A 17,296-nucleotide genomic window follows, 5' to 3' on the forward strand; every position below is an offset into this window, starting at 1 on the left:
AGCCTCTCATTCCTGCCTTTCACCTTCATCTGGGGGTCTGGGTTCCAATCTGAGGGGCTAGGAGAGAGACGCTGGATTTATTCACCAGCCTCTGTATTGTATTGAGCTCTGTATTGACACTCTCTCATAGCAAATCATAGAGATGTTAAGACTCCTGTTGCACAGCAGTGTGTGATCCAGTCCTGCTTTCACTAGGAGTTTAATAAGACACACCTGAGCTTGTTCCTTAGACACACTGGGGGCTGATCAAGCTGGTAGCAAAACCTGGACTGGGTGACTCTGCTGTGCAATGGGAGTCTGATTACCATTGATCTAAAGAGAAGCTGGTTTCATGTGACTTGCTGGTGCTGCTGCAGACTGTGAAAATCCCCCTTATTTTTTCGTCAGGAAGTCTTTCCAGAAGTGAAAGTTTCTGTGTGGTTTGAGTTTCGGTTTGACTGTTGTTTACATGCTTTTGTGCAACAGTTTTTGTTAAATGCCACTTCTCTTCACTGAGATCCAAACTCCCAGTCCTGTATGCAGTGTCTTCTCCCCCTCCTGTATAAAGCGGTGAGCTAGGAGCAGTTCAAACACCTCGTCATGCAACGTCTCCGTTTCGGCATTTTGATTTGGAGGAATGAAACCACGCTGTGTAAATATCCTGTTTTTGAGCGTCTCTTTTTTAAAGGAGCGTTGACCACCACCTTAAAACCCGTTCTCTCTCTCTCTCTCCTCCTTCTTGGGTTTCTTAACCCTAACGCTGGCCCTAGCGGTGTGATCCGGTTCCTGGTTTCACCAGGAGTTTAATAGTAAGACATAGCTGAGCTGGTTTCCTAGACACACTGGGGGCTGATCAAGCTGGTAGTAAAACCTGGACTGGATCCCACTGCTGTGCAATGGGAGTCTGAGTCCCATGCCTGTAAAGTAGGCAGTCCCAGCGCTGATAAATCCTCAGCTTCTCGAGTGCCTCTCTCTTGGGTCACTGGCTCCTGGCGCTGAACGCTTTTTAATATTTAATTTTTAATAAATCGTTTTCACGGCTGCTGAGACTGTGGAATGAAAATTCTCTCTCTCTCGCTCTCTCTCTCTCTCTCTCTCTCTCTCTCTCTCTCTCTCTCTCTCTCTCTCTCTCTCTCTGCCTCTGTCTGCGTGTGTCTCTCTCTCTCTGTCTGTCTGTCTGTCTGTCTCCATGTCTCTGTCTCAGTCTGTCTCTGTGTCAGTCTCCTGTATCTCTGTCTCCATGTCTCTGTGTCTCTCTGTCTCTACATGCCGTTCACAATAACTCCTTGATTTTTCTCGGATTGCACTTGATCCTTTTTTTTTTCTTGTATCCCGAATATTCCCGGCCTTTCAGATCTCTCCCTAAACCTGGGTGTTCCTTTCTTACCAATCCCCGGGAATCGCACAGGCTCCCCCGCTCCGCGCTGTCACACAGATCTCCAGTTTCACACACTCACGCGGGGCTGAGCCAAATAAAGACTTCTTGTCTTGTGATAGAAAGAGTGCCGCGCCAGTCGTGAGAGAAACCCGGCTTGTGCTTTAGTCTCGACTGCGTGCCAAGAGACAGGGTTTTTTTTTTTTTTTAAACCTTTTTTAATGTTTTGACACAGTGTTTTACAATATCTGTTGCCAGTGAGGGAGAGGTGGAGAGGGGCAGTGATAATGTTGCCAGCGCTGATAAGAGGTGAGAGAATGGATTTGAAAGCCTCGCTTGTTTTAAAAGTGCTCTGTTTTGCCGTGCTCCCAGGTCTCTGTTTTTGATTGTTTTTAAGAAGCTGTTTGTTCACACACACACACACACACACACACACACACACACACACACACAGTTTTTCGACTTCCCATAATCAGGTATTAGTCATCAGGCCCCTAACTCCCCCCCCCCCCCCCCCCCCCCCCCCCCTCACTGGGTTAGTAAGAGCGAGAGGGCAGTGAGTGAGTGAGTGTGGGCAGGGGATAGGCACGTACACACACAGAGAGAGAGAGAGAGACTAGGACACACATACAGAGACTGGGACACGTGCACGCACACACACACACACACACACACACAGAGACTGGGACACACGCACGCATGGACACACACACACACACACACACATCGTGTCCTGATTCATGGAGACACAGTGACTCGCTACCCCCTATCGTCTCGGGTCCAGACGCGGTGCTCTGCTCCAACACACCGCTGCCTTGGCGCTCTGTAATGATCCACTTACAGGGGATGACAGGTTTGTAACGCTGACACCAGCATATCGACCAGAGAGCTTGGTCTTGAGCGGACTGGGAAGGGGTTTGTCTTTTATCTGCAAGCTCTCTAGGTTGAGAGGAAAGTGCTGTTGTTAGTTAGAAACCCATCAGCCTCTAGGAGGGGGGTTATCACAACTCGTTCGATGCCAAGCCCTCGGTTCTCTCTCTAGTCTGTTCCTGCTCCCACTGTTTGTTTGTTTGGTGTCGCACAGGAGTAGTTGAATCCTGCTGGAGCGAAGAGGCTAAGAAGCTGTAAAATATTTCTATAAATCCAGTGAAGTACTGCACCCTGGAGAGCAGGGAAACAAGGGCACTCCCCTCTCTGTCTCTTTTTGAAGCAATACAATTAATTGCAGTAAATAAATCATGACCCTTTACAATACAGCATCCTCACAGCCTCTCCTTCTTTGGAAAATTGCACTTGAATTTACCCCGGTCCTCTCTCTCTCCCTCCCCCTCTCGGAGTGGGAAGAGGTGTGTGCGTGCGGTGCGAGGGTGTGTGTCCCCATGTGTCCCGTGACTGATGTTTCTCTGGGGACGGGGACAAGCACGCCCAGCTTTTTTCCGTCTGATTCCACCCATCCTTTTTTAAATTTGTTTTGTTTTACATCAAGAGCCATCTGTATTCCCCCCCCCCCCCTCCTCCCCCCGGGCATCAAGCACACGCCAGCCTGCCAGTAATTATTACACAAGGCCTTTTATAACACTTGCATTCGAATTTCATTTTTGTGTTTTTGTTCTTGCTGTTGGAGCGAGAGGAAAAAATGATGCCTGAAAGATCCTCCTCCTCCTCCTCCTTTTTTTTTTTCCAGTTTTTCTGGTAAATGTCAGCAGTAAAAAGCTGACTGCGTGTGCGTGTGCAATGCTGAGACTGGAGGAGATGCTTTTAGGAGTTCAGGCGCTGCGCTTCAAACCCTGCAGTGAACATGTGACATGGGCTAGATGAGAGAGAGCTTCTCTTTTTATAGAGGTAGAAACCGGTGCCATCTAGTGACCGCCCCCTCCAGAGCACGTTTCTGTCTTCAGGACTAGGGGATCAGCTGCTAGTTGCGCTGCCCTGCTGGATCTGTATATAACGGAGGCTAGATCTTTTCATAGTAGAGCCAGCGCCATCTATTGACGCTCGCTGGCAACGCACGACAGTGCGCTGGATGGTGCTGGTGCTCTCCTTCATCTCTCCTTCTCTCCCCATTAGCTGGTTGCTCAGCTGTCTGATTTCTCGTTCTTATCGTGACGGTTCTTCTTGTTGCTGTTTGTTGTCTCTTGCTGCTTCAATGCTGTGTCTGTCTCTGGGGGTTTTGAAAGTGGTCTTTGTGAATGGAATAGACGGGTCTCTGTGTCGCGCAGTCCACACAGGCAGGCAGGCTCTGGCACTGCGGACCAGCGTGGACCAGCATTGGAAAATGAAGCTCTCCGGGATCAGCTACTGACAGAGCAGTGCGTGTGTGTGTGTCTCATGTCTGTGTGTTTCTAGCTGTGTCACCGGGGGGTGGGGGTGGGGTGTCTCGGCTCAGCTCAGCTCTCCTCTCCGTTCCCTGGGGGGGGTCGAGAGGAGGAGGAAGGTCTTTGCATCTCTTTGTTTTCCGGGGGTCCCTGGAGCTCAATTACTGGATTTGTCCGACAAACGCGGAGCTTCCCTCCTGCATGGCAATGAGATTCATCAACCAGAGAGGACCACAGAGGAGAGACGTGGCTCTTGGGACACTGCGGTGCATTCAAACCATTAGCTGAGCTGCCTGTGCGTGCGTGTGTATCTGGAACTGTAAAGAGGAAAGTCAAGTTATATAAATGACTAAAGCTGCACTTGATGAGAGCCCATCAAGCGTTTGGGCTCTAGTGCCTTCATCAGTGTTATTGAGACTAGAAGAGAGCGAGTCAAGCAGACCAGCGTTTGGGCTCTAGTGCCTTCATCAGTGTTATTGAAACTAGAAGAGAGCGAGTCAAGCAGACCAGCATTTGGGCTCTACTGCCTTGATCTGTGTCAACCCCAGGACCAAGTAAATACCAATACAAAAAAAAACCCTGTTCCGTTTCTCATGAGAAAAGTGTCAACAATATTAAAGACCCCTGAAAAGGAGTCTAGTGTTGGCTGTTTTTCTGAATGGAGAGTTCTGTAAACTGTGGCTGATGGTCTCGTTCTGCGTCGGTACTACCTCCCAGTGACGTGTGCATTCTAGCATCTCCTCTGCATTCTGCTGCTGAGTCCACCCCCCCACCCCCCTCCTTCCAGCGGTTGCTAGGCGCCCGTATCCGTGGACATCTGCGCAGCAAAGGACGTGACCCTGCTGCTGCAGAATCAGCACTTTTTGGAGGAGAGGAGAGAGAACTACTGAAGACCTCTGTGTGCAAATACAATACAATACAATACAAAAGAGTAGGTTAGGTCCTTAACCCACACACAGAAAGAGCAGAGTTTTTTGCATTGCTCCTGTGTGCGCAGGTGCTCTGAGCTCTCAGGCTCTCTAAACACGACTCTGAATTCTTACAGGAGTGAGGACCCTGGGGGCAGGCTCTCTGTCTGAAGTGTGGAGGCTGTGCACTGACTGACTGGTTTATTGAGCCTGTGTGGTTTTGTTTCGTTATGTTGTTTAATTACTCTTCTGTTTCCCTGTGTCATTTTGATCATCACCCTTCACTGATGCAGAGGCATACTGGGAGCTGTAGTTTGACTGATCAACGGCCTCCCACCCCCCCCCAAGCCAATTTTAAAGAAAATAATAAAATGTGTGAAAGTGATGAGAAAGCTGTGATGTTTCACACTCGAGAGTCTCTCTTCGCCAGGAGTTGCTTGTTCGGTTGTTTTCCTCTCCTTGAGAAAGTGCCCCCCCCCCCCTCCATTCCCCATTCATCTGCATAAGACACAGCCAGGCTAACTGCCCAGTCCCTCAGCTAGAGAACAAACAAACCTCCTTTCAACCCTCTCTCTCTCTCTCTCTCTCTCCCTGCTTCACTGTGGAGGATGGGGAGCTGTTTTCTCGCTAGCAGAGCGATTGTGTTTTTGATGCTGCATTTCTGAACTGTGTAGAATCTTTCTTTTTAAAAAGGAGCTGGATGGGAATCTGCTTCAATGTGTGTGCGTGTCAGTGTGTCTGTGTCAGTGCTTGCTTGTGTGTCTCGTAGAGCAGGCTCTGTCTGTCTGTCTCTTACAATTTTTTAGGGGTGTGTGTGTGTGATGTAAAAAAACAAAACAATACAATTAAGTTTAATTCTCTCTCTGTCACACACACAGACAAGATAAACCATGCACTATACCTTCAATCTGTGCCTCGTGCACACACGCACACTTACACAGACACGCACCGAGACACGTACTGTAATATGAGACAGACACGCTGTGCGTGTGCGTGCGCATGTGTGTGACACTGCAAAGTCCTGTTCTGTTGCGTGTTGAGTGACAGCTCTGTGACACATTCCTCATTTCTGGAGAAGCTCTGAAACTGCTCTCAGTGTTATTTAGCAGACTTGGTCTCGATTGTCAGGCTCTGGGGACACGGGGGCATGTCTCTCTGTCTCAGACAAACTCGGTTATAGAAAGAGATGAAGGGACCGCCCAGCTGTGTGCATCTCCACGGCGACGGAAGTGGGAACGCTCGCCAGGGTTCCATGCTCTACACCAGGCAGCAGCTGGCTCGGTGTTTTGAGGCTTCTGTTAAACAAGCAAAGGAAATCAATAACACCTTTTGAAAGGAGCGGTTTGCCCTGTGGGGGGATTGCAGGGTAAATGTGCTTTTTTGTTTCATTGTTCGAGTTGTCGTTCTAGATTTCTGATGAGCAAACTTTTCTGCGTTCCTGATCTCGATGATTCCAGTCCTCTCCTTTTGAGGAGGTGAAGGGGAGGGGAGGGGATGCAGTGAAGGGGAGGGGAGAGGGTTAATAGTTCATATTCTGTGAAGCTGCTCTTGAGGACGCTGGCTCCCCCCCCCCTAATAGCAGAGCTCTCTTGATTATTTCCCTAGTGGGGTCTGTGTTTAACAGTGACTGTATTTCAGTCGAGATGAAGCCAGGTAATTATCCCCAGAGGCACTCTGACTCTTTGATAATATTAAATGAGCCAGTATGGAGCTTGATTATTAACCAGAGCCTTCGTTCTCTAACCACTGAGCTACTCTGCCACACTGCAGCCCAGCGCCTTCGTTCTCTATCCACTGAGCTACTCTGCCACACTGCAGCCCAGCGCCTTCGTTCTCTAACCACTGAGCTACTCTGCTGAGCTACTCACACTGCAGCCCAGCGCCTTCGTTCTCTAACCACTGAGCTACTCTGCCACACTGCAGCCCAGCGCCTTCGTTCTCTAACCACTGAGCTACTCTGCCACACTGCAGCCCAGCGCCTTCGTTCTCTAACCACTGAGCTACTCTGCCACACTGCAGCCCAGCGCCTTCGTTCTCTAACCACTGAGCTACTCTGCCACACTGCAGCCCAGCGCCTTCGTTCTCTAACCACTGAGCTACTCCGCCACACTGCAGCCCAGCGCCTTCGTTCTCTAACCACTGAGCTACTCTGCCACACTGCAGCCCAGCGCCTTCGTTCTCTAACCACTGAGCTACTCTGCCACACTGCAGCCCAGCGCCTTCGTTCTCTAACCACTGAGCTACTCTGCCACACTGCAGCCCAGCGCCTTCGTTCTCTAACCACTGAGCTACTCTGCCACACTGCAGCCCAGCGCCTTCGTTCTCTAACCACTGAGCTACTCCGCCACACTGCAGCCCAGCGCCTTCGTTCTCTAACCACTGAGCTACTCCGCCACACTGCAGCCCAGCGCCTTCGTTCTCTATACACTGAGCTACTCTGCCACACTGCAGCCCAGCGCCTTCGTTCTCTAACCACTGAGCTACTCCGCCACACTGCAGCCCAGCGCCTGATCGTTCTCTAGTGAAACTGAGCTGGATCACGCTGCTGTGCAGCCCAGAGTCTGATTCCCATCCCTGTTGATCTCTATTATGGTGTATTGATCTCTGTATTATGGTGTATTCTCTATTTCTCTATTCTGTGTGTTCAAGAGTGAAAGCTGTGTGAATGATGCTCAGTCACATTAATATTCAGAGTGTAGTGACCTTCAGATGAAGGGAGATTTATTTTAATCCTGTGATTGATAAGTGAAAGCTGTGTGAATGATGCTCAGTCACATTAATATTCAGAGTGTAGTGACCTTCAGATGAAGGGAGATTTATTTTAATCCTGTGATTGATAAGTGCGTGTGTGAGTCTCTCTCCCTGTCTCTCCCTCCGTCTGTCTGTCTGTCTCTCTCTCTCTTTCATTAGTCAGTACAGACAGTAGAATCGCTGGCTGTGAATCACTGCAGGTAACGCTGCGAGGGTTGGAGGCAGAGCTGCATTCCTACCCACAGCGGGATTAATTCTTTTATTTCATTAGATTTTAAATTCAGTGAAGGAGGGGATCTGTGATCCTGATGCGCGGCGGGGGGGGCAGGGGGCAGCCCAGTTCGGTTTCTTATTTGGAGTCAAATATTTAGAGGTGGAATGGAAATTGCATGCAAATGAGTGGAACACTGATGTTGTCATGGAGACCAGCAGTGATGTGAGACGCAGAGTGAAAGCGTATGGGAATGAGAGGGACAGAGAGAGGGCCAAAGGGGGTGAGAGAGAGGGATGAGAAGTAAAGGAAACGGGAGGGAGAGAGGGAAAGCAGGGTTAAGAAAAGAGGAAGGAATTGAAAGTGAGGGATGAGACATAGGAATGAGGAATGAGGGATAGAGAGAAAAGGGGACGAGGAGAGAGAGAAGGGGGGAGCGGGAGAGGGAAAGAGGGTTTGGAAGAATTGTGTTTCTCTCTTGTCTGGTTATGTTAGACCGGGTAACAAACGCACAGTGGAGCTGAACCCGAGTCATCCCTCAGGCAGGCCTGCCCACTGGGGGCTGATCAAGCTGGCAGTAAAACCTGGAGTGGGTGATGCTGCTGTGCAACGGGAGTCTGATTGCCAGCGCAGGCCTGCTCCTAATGAAAGAAACTCCGAGGTAGCGACCAGTCCAATGGGTTTGCTGTTGCTATGGTTACTCCCCCATCGAGATCTGTCTTTTTAAAACGAGCTCCGGAGAAAAAAAGACAGATGTCATTCTCAGAGCGCTGTCATTATTCTGACATTCTCACAGGGATGTTAATCAGACTCCCGCTGCACAGCAGTGTGATGCAGTCCTGCTTTCACTAGGAGTTTAATAATAAGACACACCTGAGCTTGTTAGCTAAACATACTGGGGGCTGATCAAGCTGGTAGTAAAACCTGGACTGGATCACACTGCTGTGCAATGGGAGTCTGGGTTGAAGTCTGTGTCTCCCCTCCTCGCTGGCTCTGCAGCGGAAGGCAGGAGAGCAGAGTCAGTGCAGGCTGTGTGATGGCTCGGAGCTCGCGGGCTGCCGATCGCAGAGTGGAGGTGCGCGTTCCACGCGCCGAGCCTGCCAGCCCTGCCTGGTTCTGTAACCAATAAATCATTCAAATGAGACGCAAAACAAACGCGGTCCTATTGGAAGAGACTCTGCAACAGCAGCAGCAGTTGTTGATGAAGCAGAGCTCACCCCCCTGGTGTCTAAGTCTCTTTGTATAAAAGCGTCTTCTAAACGACTCATTTATAATAATAATAAAAGGGTTATATAAATCTGGCACCCGTGTGTGTGTGTTTGCATAACCCGATTACCCACAATACTTTCTTTCCTGAGTGTTCCACTCTTCTGATTTAGTTGCACAGCACTTTCTAAAACATGTTTTTCTAAGGTTTTTTTTTTGGGGGGGGAGGGGGGGCTGACAGAGGCAGGAAGGAGGGAGATTGATTAGAGCGATCTCAGAGATGCTTGACACACAGAATAACCTGCCAGGAGTGAGGGAAGAGATTGATGCATTGATAGAGAGAAATTATCTACAGAGGGAGAGAGAGAAGGAAGGAGAGAGGGATTGCTAGAGCGATCTCAGAGATGTATGACACACAGAATAACCTGCTGGGAGAGAGGGAAGAGATAGATGCATTGATAGAGAGAAGTAGTTTTGAGGGGGAGAGAGCAAGGCTGTAATCTCTGTGCTGTGTCTCTCTCTCTCTCTCTCTCTCTCAGTGAAGATGGAGTGGTTTCCAATAAGCTGCAGCTGTAGAGCTCAGTGCTGGATACATGATTTGTAAATGCTGCTCTGCTCTCCAAGAATTCATTTACAGAAAAGACACAGAGAGAGAGAGGAGGAGGCGGACAGGGGTACAATGAGACTGGACTGATTCACATCTCTTAGCGAGGAAACAGACAGGAATCTTGTACCATAAGAGACCGTGAAAGGGGGTCAACTGGACAGATTCACTTCTGTTATTGACTGTATTGTGCCTCTGTATATTTAGGCAAGTTCTGTGTTTACAAACGTTGACTGTGGATTTGAATTCTATTTTCTGCAAAGCCGCTGTGTGCAGGTAAGATTCTGAGTCTCTGTGGAGGGTTGTAGATTTTTATCAGACCTGCAGAAAACGTTTCCCTTGCCTGGGAGGCAGTGGCTTAGAAAGCGGTTTGTCTTGTAGAAGAAATCGCCCCCCCCCCCCCCTCTCCAATCTCTTCACTGATTCAGTGCTGGGTTGCTTCTCCGAGCTGCTGTTCCAGATGTGCTGACATGCTGTATCCCTGCCCAGCTGCTGAGCCTCGATCCTGGGGGAGGATCTGCTATCTGACCCATTTTAAGAACACCCGATTCTCTGTGTGTGTGTCTCGGAGCGCTCCTCTCTCTCTCTGTGTGTGTGTCTCGGAGCGCTCCTCTCTCTGTGTGTGTGTCTCGGAGCGCTCCTCTCTCTCTCTGTGTGTGTGTCTCGGAGCGCTCCTCTCTCTGTGTGTGTGTCTCGGAGCGCTCCTCTCTCTCCCTGTGTGTGTGTGTGTCAGAGCGCTCCTCTCCGTGTGTGTGTCAGTCCTCTCCCTGTGTGTGTGTCTCGGAGCGCTCCTCTCTCTGTGTGTGTGTGTCAGAGCGCTCCTCTCCCTGTGTGTGTGTGTGTGTGTCAGAGCGCTCCTCTCCCTGTGTGTGTGTGTGTGTCAGAGCGCTCCTCTCCCTGTGTGTGTGTGTGTGTCAGAGCGCTCCTCTCCCTGTGTGTGTGTGTGTGTGTGTGAGCGCTCCTCGCCCTGTGTGTGTGTGTGTGTGTGTGTGTGTGTGTGTGTGTCAGAGACGCTAGCGAGAGCGGGTGTGTGTGTGTGTGTGTGTGTGTGTGTGGAGCGAGCTCGCGAGGAGTCAAGTGTGTGTGTGTGTGTCAGAGCGCTCCTAGCCCTGTGTGTGTGTGTGTGTGTGTGTGTGTGTGTGTGTGTGTGTGTGTGTGTCAGAGCGCTGTGTGTGTGTGTGTGTGTGTGTGTGTGTGTGTGTGTGTGTGTGTGTGTGTGTGTGTCAGAGCGCTCCTCGCCCTGTGTGTGTGTGTGTGTGTGTGTGTGTGTGTGTGTCAGAGCGCTCCTCTCCCTGTGTGTGTGTGTGTGTCGGAGCGCTCCTCTCCCTGTGTGTGTGTGTCGGAGCGCTCCTCTCCCTGTGTGTGTGTCAGAGCGCTCCTCGCCCTGTGTGTGTGTGTGTGTGTCAGAGCGCTCCTCGCCCTGTGTGTGTGTGTGTCCAGAGCGCTCCTCTCCCTGTGTGTGTGTGTCGGAGCGCTCCTCTCCTTGTGTGTGTGTCGGAGCGCTCCTCTCCCTGTGTTTTCTCACTAGACCCCATGCTCCTCTCGTTAGTATTCTGCACACATCCTGTGTGAGGAGCACAGTTGCTGATTATCAGAAGAGGCAGCTATCGGCTGATCAATCGGTCTTTGTGTATACACTATTCTTGTTGTGACCCAGCCTCTGAAATCTCCTGTGTCTCTGTGCCTGTGCGTGTGTGTCTCTGTGCCTGTGCGTGTGTGTCTCTGTGCCTGTGTGTCTCTGTCTCTGTGCCTGTGCCGGTGTGTGTGTCTCTGTGCCTGTGACTGTGTGTCTCTGTGCCTGTGTGTGTCTCAGTGACAGCTTGATTAGCGCTCCTAGGCATCTGCCTGTATCTGAGCTGTCTTCACAAGAGAGCCCTTCGGGGAGGGCATCGCAGAACGTGTTCCTGAGCCAATAGCAGCGCTGTATGCGTGCTCGGGGATAATCGCCCCCTCCCGTAGCGTCTACAAGGGTTCACTGTCGACATTTCGCACGGCCGGAAGAATGTCCCCCGACTGCGTGGTGGAGAAGCTGGAGCTGAGGGGGGGGCGGACTCTACCTGCACACAACCACGGCTAATCCAACCCCATAGTAAAACAGGGAGGGGGTCACGCGAGATGATGTGAGGTGAAAAATGTAAGCAACAGGAGGCTAATCTTACCACGGCTAATCAAGCTCATAGTAAAACCAGGGAGGGGGTGAAACTGCTAAGCAACAGGAGTCTAATCTCCATCCCTACTCTCTCTCTCTGCAGAACAATACTAATCAGTTGTAGCCCTCTGGAGAGGAGCTCTAGTTTTGATGAAGTACAGATCAGCCAGGATATTAATGAGCACTCTCTGTAATTAGCTCGAGTCCGTTAACGACCGTTTCCATTGAGCGAGAATACCGGGAACCTCCTATTAGTCGTGTTAGAGAGTGTGTTCACGCGTGTGCGTGTCTCCTATGTTTTCTAGTTGTCTCTTCCTGCAGTTACGTTGTGGACTCGGTTGTTTTAAATGAAAAGGCACAAGCTTTAGTGATTTTTATCAATAAGTTCTCATGAATCTCAAAGATTGTACTTGAAGATTTCTACCAGGCTGCAGGGAAACTAAATTCAAGGACAAATGAAGTGAAATAGCTTGTCATTGAATTTATTAAGAGATATCTATCTAATCTGCCTGTCTTAATATACAGCGCTAGACCCTGATATTGATGAGATCCAGCCCTCTGAAATGTCTTTATAATATACAGCACTAGACCCTGATATTGATGAGATCCAGCCCTCTGAAATGTCTTTATAATATACAGCGCTAGACCCTGATATTGATGAGATCCAGCCCTCTGAAATGTCTTTATAATATACAGCGCTAGACCCTGATATTGATGAGACACAGCCCTCTGAAATGTCTTTATAATATACAGCGCTAGACCCTGATATTGATGAGACACAGCCCTCTGAAATGTCTTTATAACATACAGCACTAGACCCTGATATTGATGAGATCCAGCCCTCTGAAATGTCTTTATAATATACAGCACTAGACCCTGATATTGATGAGATCCAGCCCTCTGAAATGTCTTTATAATATACAGCACTAGACCCTGATATTGATGAGATCCAGCCCTCTGAAATGTCTTTATAACATACAGCACTAGACCCTGATATTGATGAGATCCAGCCCTCTGAAATGTCTTTATAATATACAGCACTAGACCCTGATATTGATGAGACACAGCCCTCTGAAATGTCTTTATAATATACAGCACTAGACCCTGATATTGATGAGATCCAGCCCTCTGAAATGTCTTTATAATATACAGCACTAGACCCTGATATTGATGAGATCCAGCCCTCTGAAATGTCTTTATAATATACAGCACTAGACCCTGATATTGATGAGATCCAGCCCTCTGAAATGTCTTTAATATACAGCGCTACACCCTGATGCTGTAATTAATGACATTGCTGGCGGTCATGGTGTTGCGTGGGTTTCAGTGTCTGCAGGGTAGTAAGTTGTGTTTGTTTGATGCATCTTGACTGCATTGATTTGTATTGGCAGGTTTGTGTTTTTATGGAGTGTTTTCAATCATGTGAAGTGGTCTCTTTGCATTTCGATCACGTGGGTGTCAGGTGGGGGGGGGTGAATCTGCTAATGTGTTCTTCAGCTGCTTTGAGATTTCTCTTGGCATAGCTTTTCCTGGGTTTTATTTTTGAAGGCATTGTAACGCGCCCCCTGGTGGTCAGAATCACATCTAAACTACAGCGGCTGCACCAGAGTGGAGATTATTAACCTGTGATGAGGAGACGAATGGCTTACTGAGAGTTACCTCTCTCTCACTGTCTCTCTGTCTCTCCTCTCTGTCACTCTCTCTGTCTCTCCTCTCATAGGCTCTCTGTCACCCTCTCTCTCTCTCTCTCTCCCTCTCTCTCTCTGTGAATGCATGCTATTCTCCTTCCTCCTCTCCTGTTTGGTATGTATTCTTGCAGCAGAGTGTCACAGTGGTGTCTCTGAAGGAATGCAGTTTGAGTGTCAGCCCTGCGCTCTACACAATAGCAAGGCCAGGCCGCGCTCCAGGCCTTGTGTCAGAACCTGTCTGAAGCGTTTCTACCACAACAGAGTCTAAAGGAAGAGGAGAAACTGCTTTCCACCTGACATTAACCTAGCCCCCCCCCCCCCCACACCCCCCACACCACCCCCCCCCACCCCCCCCCCCCCCCCCCCAGATTGGAACCCAGGCCCCCAGAGGAAGGGGAAAGGCTGGAACAAGAGGCTGGTGAATTAGCCTCTCTCTCTCTTCTCTTCTCCTCTCCTCTCCTCGCCCCTTCTCTCTTCTCTCCTCATCTCCTCTCCTTGCCCCCCCTCTCCTCCTCTCCTATCCTCTCCTCTCACCTGTTGGTTTGAGGTCAGACCTGTGCCCTGGTCTGGTGATATCGCTCAGTGCAATGGGCAGTTAACACAACCCTGATCTTTCGTTTCAGAAGAGTCACCCCCCCCCCCCCCCCCCCCCCCAGAACTGTTGAGGCATTCACAGGACTGTGCTTCCATTAATGAAGTAATATAAGAGAGACGGGAGAGCGGGAGGGAGAGCGCGGGGGGAGAGCAGGGAGCTCTACTGCTAATAAAAATGCCTTATTTTATTTTTTTTTTTTAAGGCCGTGAGCAGCACTCCTCTAAAGGGAGGCCAGTGATAAAGCTGCTGCTGCCGCTGATGGGAAGTGAGGAAATGGGTTTGAAAGCTCTGGGTAACGCTCTCGCTTTTTAAACTCTCCCTCGGCTCCTCCTAATGAGATGGCTGTTGAGGTTCCGCTCGTTAGCAGCGTGTGCTCGTTAGTCATTAGCGCTACCCCCTAATTAACACGCTCTCCCAGTCCTGCTGTCTTCCGGACAGTGTGAACCACACAGGAGTGGAGCCGGCTGGCTGTCTCTGTGTGTCTGTGTCTCTTGTCTCTGTCTCCGTGGCTGTGTCTCTGTGCTAAGGGGCACTGGTGATCATGCTGTTAATAAGCTGCTGTGTAAAGTGCCTGGTCAGCGCTCTCTTTTCAGATTTCCAATTTTCGTGTAAATTTTCTGCGCTGAAGGATGAGACAATGCGTCTCTGTGCTTTTAGAACAAAGACAAATTCTCCTAATTCTCGCACACCCACTCTGCAATAGGGAGCGCCCTCAGCCCAGCCTGTGTTCAGCGAGCTTGGTGCTGGGGTCCGTAGAGATTTCTCTCGTATTGGACTGGTAGAGGTGCACACAGGTCGTGTCTCTTGTATTGGACTGGTAGAGATGGGCAGAGGTTCTGTGTCTCGTATTGGCCAGGCAGAGATGGGCAGAGGTCCTGTCTCTCGTATTGGACTGGGATGCTGGGTTGTGATCGCCTGTTGCTGTCTGGCATGTGAGTATATTAGTTTGAAGTAAACCGAGCAGTGAGTTCTTCTGCTGGTGTTGGTGGTGGCGGTGGTGTTGTTAATAGGGGCAGTTTGAGAAGCCGGTCCTGGTTGATCACGTAGCGTGCTTTATGAAGAGAGCAGTGAGAGATTTCTGCTGCTGTTGGTCAGTTTGAGAAGCCGGTCCTGGTTGATCACGTAGCGTGCTTTATGAAGAGAGCAGTGAGAGATTTCTGCTGCTGTTGGTCAGTTTGAGAAGCCGGTCCTGGTTGATCACGTAGCGTGCTTTATGAAGAGAGCAGTGAGAGATTTCTGCTGCTGTTGGTCAGTTTGAGAAGCCGGTCCTGGTTGATCACGCAGCGTGCTTTATGAAGAGAGCAGTGAGAGATTTCTGCTGCTGTTGGTCAGTTTGAGAAGCCGATCCTGGTTGATCACGTAGCGTGCTTTCTGAAGAGAGCAGTGAGAGATTTCTGCTGCTGTTGGTCAGTTTGAGAAGCCGGTCCTGGTTGATCACGTAGCGTACTTTCTGAAGAGAGCAGTGAGAGATTTCTGCTGCTGTTGGTCAGTTTGAGAAGCCGGTCCTGGTTGATCACGTAGCGTGCTTTATGAAGAGAGCAGTGAGAGATTTCTGCTGCTGTTGGTCAGTTTGAGAAGCCGGTCCTGGTTGATCACGCAGCGTGCTTTATGAAGAGAGCAGTGAGAGATTTCTGCTGCTGTTGGTCAGTTTGAGAAGCCGGTCCTGGTTGATCACGCAGCGTGCTTTATGAAGAGAGCGGGCTCACCCTCGTAATCTCCCCTCAGCAGCCCTGCAGTTTCCACTGCAGTGTAGTGGGCTTGTATTTATTTTATTACATCTGAAGGAAAACTCATTTTATAATTAGTGTAGAGCGCTCTCTCTCTCTTTCTCTCTCTGTTTCTCTCTCCCTCGCTCTTTCTCTCTTCTCTGCTCTGTTTAGCATGTTGTGTTTTCCCTCTCCTCGCTCTGTGTTCACTAGATTAGCCAGAGTCTATCCAGTGTAATTACTTTGCCTTTGATCTCTGTTCTGGGCTCAAGGTGTGTGTGGATTATATATATATATCTGCCACAGACACACAGAATGCCCATGGGGAGACTGTGTTTTCATTCTTTATTATCTGTTATGAGGTTGAAGAATGTCAGAGAATTGATTTTAAAACAGCCTTCGTAAGCACTTCGTTGAAGGGGGAGCGGTGTTAATATTACCAGCGTGAGTTGTTGTTATTATTATTTTTATTATTATTATTATTTATTTCTTTTAAAGAAATAACCAGTTGTATACAAAAAATGCATCTCAAGAACAATTAAGAACCAGATACAGAGAATAGGAGATGAGATCCAGGAGAATAGAATAGAGAGTCTGTATTTACTGTGCAGGAGTTCATCTCCAGAGAGTCTGTATTTACTGTGCAGGTGTTCGGCTCAGAGTGTCTGCATTGTCTTCTTGCTAGTTGTGAGCTGCTGCCTCTGCTCAGTGCTGATTGGAGCTGATTGATTGGCTTGTTTCAGTATTAATGAGGGCGGGACTGGCTTTCTTTCTGCTCAGCGGTTCCTTCTGATCCAGTCATCAGTTTGGATTAGTTTCAATTTTTAGTGCCTTCATCAGTGTTATTGAAACTAGAAGAGAGCGAGTCAAGCAGACCAGCATTTGGGCTGTAGTGGGGCTGCTGATTATAGAGTTTTTTATTCTGAGAGTTTGGCAGTCTTTGAGCGCTGCTTGTGGCAGTCCCTCGAATATAGACTTCACGTTTCTGAGGAGACTGTGTTCAGGAGGCTGTGAATTCAGTTCTAGCTGCACTGCTGTAGACAGCAGTGTCACAGGCTAGATCAACCAAATCTTTGTTATTAGGCTCTAGCCCCCTCTAGTGCACAACTAGTGTACTGACAGCAAAACAAACAAGCCTGCTAGCTAGACACACTGGGGCTGATCAAGCTGGTAGTAAAACCTGCAGTCGGACAGAGAGGACACCTGGTTTTCATTAACTCTTCATTAGCTTAATTGGACTGTTTTGAAACGGTTGGAGATTTCAAGTTAACTATACCAATTTTTTAGAAGTAATTTGGAATTGGCAACTTTTTGGCAGCTGAAAATAATTAAAAAAAAAAAAAAAAAGGTCCAATTTTAAGTGCATTATCAGTTCAATTAAGTAATTTGAAGTTGGTTGGACTGGAAACCAGCAGTCGCACAAGGGGGTCCCCTGGACCAGGGTTGGGGTTGCTCTAGGGGTTTGATTGGTAGCCTTGTAAAAGGTTGAATGGCATGGGATTTGCTTGATCCTCAGTCCTCTCTCTCTCTCTCTCTCTTGTAGTTTCGGCCCAGGCGCTGCAAGCGGAGAACGTGACCGTGACAGAGGGCGGCCGGGCGGAGATCAATTGCAAGCTGCAGAGCTATGACGGGTCCATCGTGGTCATCCAGAACCCCTACAGACAGACGCTGTTCTTCAACGGGACCCGAGGTGAGCAACCCAGAGAGAGAGAGGCTCTGACAGGAGACCGAGACGAGTGGAGACTGGGTCAAGCAGACCAGCATTTGGGCTCCAGTGCCTTCATCAGTGTTATTGAAACTAGAAGAGAC

At 49.2% G+C, this 17,296-nt stretch overlaps 1 protein-coding gene across 3 annotated transcripts in view; it reads left to right on the forward strand.

The window, feature by feature from the left end:
• LOC121298996 (cell adhesion molecule 4-like) overlaps positions 1–17,296 on the forward strand; it is a 48,004-nt gene that overhangs the window by 4,224 nt on the left and 26,484 nt on the right. The window contains exons 1-2 of one of the 3 annotated variants that reach the window (XM_041226417.1): positions 14,516–14,713; positions 17,031–17,177. In XM_041226417.1, coding sequence (XP_041082351.1) covers positions 14,605–14,713; positions 17,031–17,177 — 256 coding nt within the window. In that variant the 5' untranslated portion in view covers positions 14,516–14,604. Of the gene's footprint in view, positions 1–14,515; positions 14,714–17,030; positions 17,178–17,296 lie in introns of those variants that run through there. The other 2 variants (XM_041226418.1, XM_041226419.1) reach the window with 2 other exon arrangements.

The sequence above is a fragment of the Polyodon spathula genome, chromosome 24, assembly GCF_017654505.1.
Source record: "Polyodon spathula isolate WHYD16114869_AA chromosome 24, ASM1765450v1, whole genome shotgun sequence".
Classification (NCBI taxonomy): domain Eukaryota; kingdom Metazoa; phylum Chordata; class Actinopteri; order Acipenseriformes; family Polyodontidae; genus Polyodon; species Polyodon spathula.